The sequence below is a fragment of the Peromyscus eremicus genome, unplaced genomic scaffold (assembly GCF_949786415.1).
Source record: "Peromyscus eremicus unplaced genomic scaffold, PerEre_H2_v1 PerEre#2#unplaced_3517, whole genome shotgun sequence".
NCBI lineage: Eukaryota > Metazoa > Chordata > Mammalia > Rodentia > Cricetidae > Peromyscus > Peromyscus eremicus.
This window is the reverse complement of record NW_026737751.1, coordinates 28715-33068: the sequence shown is the minus strand read 5'-3', so window position 1 is coordinate 33068 and position 4354 is coordinate 28715. Positions and strand designations below refer to the sequence as shown.

The window sequence follows — 4354 nt, the reverse complement described above, 5'->3', positions numbered from 1 at the left end:
GAGGTGGAGCCAAGTACCTAAGCACCTTGGGGGTGGGAGGGAGCCCGAGGGTGTGGAGGGCGCGGGCCTTGAGATTGCCGGGTTTAACGCGGATGGTGGGGGACCTTTGCAGCTGCCCGCTTACTCCAGTAGTCAGCAAGGCCAGCGCTGGGGCTATGGAGGTGATGGACGTGTTCGCCACTCCTGACCTGGCCGGTTTTTTGAAGGTAATGTGGGACGAGAGGGGAAGGAGCGGCGATGAGTCTAGCTCGGGCTCTTAAAGCCACTTCCAGCTAGCAGTGGATGGGGTTCGCGGGGGAGAAGAGAAGGGAACGTGGTGGCGTTGATTCCTACGGCCTTCTAAGTCCCACTGGGAAGGATCCCAGGGTCTTTAAAATCACAAATGGAGCATCGTCTGAAGTTAGGGATTTCCTCGCCTCATTTCCTTTACTGCCTTGGCCATCTGCGTCAGCAAGTCAGTGTCTGACACCTTTGGGTCTTCAGCAAGACCCCGGGGACCTGGTGGACAGGAGATGTGGGTATCTGGAGTAGAAGCTCAACTTTGAACAAGCTGTTTTGAACAAGGCTTTGCTGTGGGCAGGCTTTAGCGTTCTTCAGCTGTGTTTTCCTGGTTAGACACTAGGGGGCAACATTGCCTCGTATTTGGCATCCCCTCTGATTTCTGTCCATCCCGGTCCCCCGCCCACCCCACGGTAAGACAATAACCTTGAAAGGAGGGGGGAGAAAGCTGCCTAATAAACTTACATTCAAGCCACGTGTCTAATTTCAGATTTTCTAGTAACCACGCTGAAAAATAAAAGAACCAGATATCTGTAATTTGAGCCTTTAGCAAGTGGAGGCAGGAAGACCATTCCTTTCAAGGCCAGCCTAGGCTACATGAGACCCAATCTCAAAAAACAGTAACATCATCAAAAAAACAAAAAAAACCAGAAAAGTAAAAAGAAACATAATTTATTCAATATGCCCAAAATTTATCATTAAAACATACACTTTTTATTATTAAAGAAAAAATTTGAGACAGGATCTTGTTGTGTAGCCAAGGCTAGCCTCATATTCACAGAAATTCTCCTGCCTGGGCCTCTTTATAGGTGTATGCCACCATGTCCAGATTAAATACCATTTTAAAATGTTTATACATAATACATCTCAATTTGGACTAGCCATATTTAATCCTTAATAGTCAGATGTACTAGGACTGGAGAGATAGCTTAACAGTTAAGAACATTGGCTGCTCTCCCAGAGGACCCAGGTTTGATGCCCAGCACCCACATGGTGGCTCCTTTTCCAGGGCATCTGATGCCCTCTTCTGGCCTCCATGGGTATCAGGCACATGTGGTACACACACATACATGCAGATAAACCCTCAGACACATAAGAAAACGTCAAAATCTATAGGAAGTAGTCAGGTGTGCCCAGTGGTTCTCACATTGAACAGCACATGTCTAGAAGCATTTTCTGTCAAATGATAGACAGTCCCCTGAGGAACTCTGGCTGAGCTTGGTGGGAAACGGGATTCACCCTTTTTGTGTGTGTGTCTGTTTGTTTCTCGAGACAGGGTTTCTCTGTGTAGCTCTGGCTATCATGGAACTCACTCTGTAGACCAGGCTGGCCTCGAACTCAGATCCGCCTGCCTCTGCCTCCCGAGTGCTGGGATTAAAGGCGTGTGCCACCACTGCCAGGCTTAAACTCCCGTTTTGATTTGACTGCCTCCCAAATGGATGCTCTACCTTAGATCTCACCCCCCACCTCAACTCCAGACTTATTACGTCTGCTACAACTCTTTCCCCTCCGCTCCCATAGGGCTGACCATCTGTTTTTCTAGGGCCTATCCAGCTCAGTTGTTCAGCCCAGAGATCACCTTTGACTTCTTCTCCTCACAGCTACATCCCACGTGTCCCCAAATCCTTTTGCCTTTTTCTTGGAGTTATTGCTACACCATCCCCATTTCTCACCGTTTCTTCTGCTGCCCTACTCCGAGTTCCCATCTCCTCGGTGTTTGGGTCTCAGCGTGACAGCACAGTGATTCTGCTGACACCCAAGTCAGACTGGGTCACTTCTTTGCTCAAAATGTTTCAAAGCGCCAGGTCCAGTGGCACATACTTATAGTCCCAGTACTTGAGGGACTAAGACCGGAAAATCACCATGGGTTCAAGGCCAGCCTGGGGTTCATAGTGAGTTCAAAACAAAATGAAACCTTTCGAAGCTTTGATATCAGTATAAAAGCCCAGTGTGTCCAATGGCCCCTGAGACCTTACTCTGTGTGGCCAGTGCTCTGCCTCATTGACAGCGTTCCCTCTAGCTAGCTTACCGTTCCTCAGATATGACAGGTGAGCAGGGCCTCGGTGTCTCCATACTTGCAGGTCTCCCTTCCTGGAACCTTCCCCCACTGCCTACAAGATACTCACTCATTAGTTATCTTCCGATCTGCTCTCTGCCGTCACTCCAAAGACTTCCACAGCCACCCTAACCACACGGCTGGGATTTTCGTCCAGTGTGTTGTTGGCCCCATCCTCAGATGCTGGCCAGCTAGAGGATCTGACTGACCCTAGGTTGAAGGCACCTCTCAGTGAATGTGTGTGTACAAGGCTGGGCTCCTTGGCCATGGCTCTGATGATGATTCGGTGAAGCCAGGACGTGGTGTTTTCTTTCCTCTTTCAGGCCAAGGCCCAGCAGGCCTGGCTCGTGGTGGGCACAGTGGGCTGCCCAGGTCCTGAGATCTCCCAGTCCTCCAAGGTCCCCGTCACTAGCTGCCTAGAGTTCCTCTGGGACCGGCCTACTCTCCTCGTGCTGGGTAAGTAGGCTATCTCTGTTTTGATGTTTTCAATGTCTGTTTGTTTTCAATGTCTGTGGACTTCAGGCTGGGCCCCCCTAATACTGTCCCATGTCCTGTAGGCAATGAGGGCTCTGGTCTGTCCCAGGAGGTTCTTGCCTGCTGCCAGATGCTCCTTACTGTTCTGCCCAGGCGTCACCTGCCTCCCGGTCTTGAGTCCTTGAATGTGTCTGTGGCCACAGGTGAGTCTATCCCTCCCCTCCCCCCCAGCCACATGGGGGTGGCTTCTGTCCCCCCTCATTTTCTGACTGACTTATCTTGAACAGGCTGATGCCTCACTTGCTGTATGTGGGAAACAAGAGTGTGCCCTGAGTGTGTCCTGATTCTTTCCATCTCCCCCTTGCCTTTAGGAATTCTTCTACACTCCATTTGCAGCCAGAAGAAGAGTTTCCCTATACAGACGGAGAAGGGACAACTTCTCCAAGATACTTGAGAACCCTTAGCCACGCCCGAAGGACTCAGAGAGGCCCAGTACCCAGGACTGCCGCCATTGTGGTCAGAAAAACAGGCCAAATGTGGGCTTCCGTAGACTGTCTGAGATGAACGTGCGTAGGAACCGGAACGAGTCACACACCGATCCTCAGGCTTGGGTGTGCTGGGCTCTCTGCCTGTGAGAGCCTGTTTACTGGCTACGGTCAGGAGACATTTGCAGCGGAGACCAAGGAGGGTTTCATTTCCAGTTGGAAATGGTGGTTTGCTAATTTCCAGGATGTGTTAAGACAGACAGTATCTGTCCTGGATCCTGCCCAGGAGTCAAAAGGCTGTTTTAGCATGAGGAAGAATCAGACAATCCAGTGCAGGGTGTGTGGAGTGTGAGAGTGAGGATGTAGAGGGAAGCACTCCCCTACCCGCCCCGGTGATGAGGAGGAAATAAATGAGAGGTACCATCCAGTGAGCGCCTTACAGCTGAACTGTCATCCCCTATTTGTCCACTAGGTGGCAGTCTTGATCTTTGCACCATAGTTTTGCCGAAGCTTGCAGGGAAACCCCCTCTTTGTAGCCCCGTTAGAGACTTAGCAGCTCGCTCTCTCTCTCTCTCTCTCTCTCTCTCTCTCTCTCTCTCTCTCTCTCTCTCTCTCTCTCTCTCTCTCTCTCTCTCTCTCTCTCTCTCTCTCTCTCTCTCTCTCTCTCCCCCCCCCACACACACACACACACACACACACACAGTCCAGCCCAGTGGAAGGAACTTGTGACCCAAAGCCCTTGCCTTTGAGTCTGAGAGGTTGTGAAGTCAGGGTCACTGTTGTACAGCCCCAATAGGCTTGGTCCCCTCCTCCAGGGTCCCACAGTGGAGCAGAAGTAATATTGCCGAACAGTGGTCTCACTCTGGGCTGCACGTTGGAACACCTAATGAGCGTTAAAGAAACACGCCCAATACAGCAGCCACCGTGTGGTGCTGAGAATGCTGGGTACACCCTGGGGAGTAGGGTTTTTTTTTTTCCTTTCCTTTTTGAGACAGGGTTTCATATACTATGTACCTAGGGTGTCCTAAAACTTGCCATTTAGCTGAAGATTACATTGAAC

At 50.6% G+C, this 4354-nt stretch overlaps 1 protein-coding gene across 1 annotated transcript; it reads left to right on the top strand.

Moving 5' to 3' along the window:
* The first annotated feature begins 92 nt into the window (after positions 1 to 92).
* On the top strand, positions 93 to 3841 carry Mrm1 (mitochondrial rRNA methyltransferase 1). Its single transcript, XM_059253221.1, has 4 exons — positions 93 to 206; positions 2659 to 2791; positions 2893 to 3012; positions 3181 to 3841. The coding sequence occupies exons 1-4, from the start codon at positions 93 to 95 to the stop codon at positions 3261 to 3263; spliced, it is 450 nt and encodes a 149-aa protein (XP_059109204.1). The 3' UTR covers positions 3264 to 3841.
* The last annotated feature ends 513 nt before the right edge of the window (positions 3842 to 4354 follow it).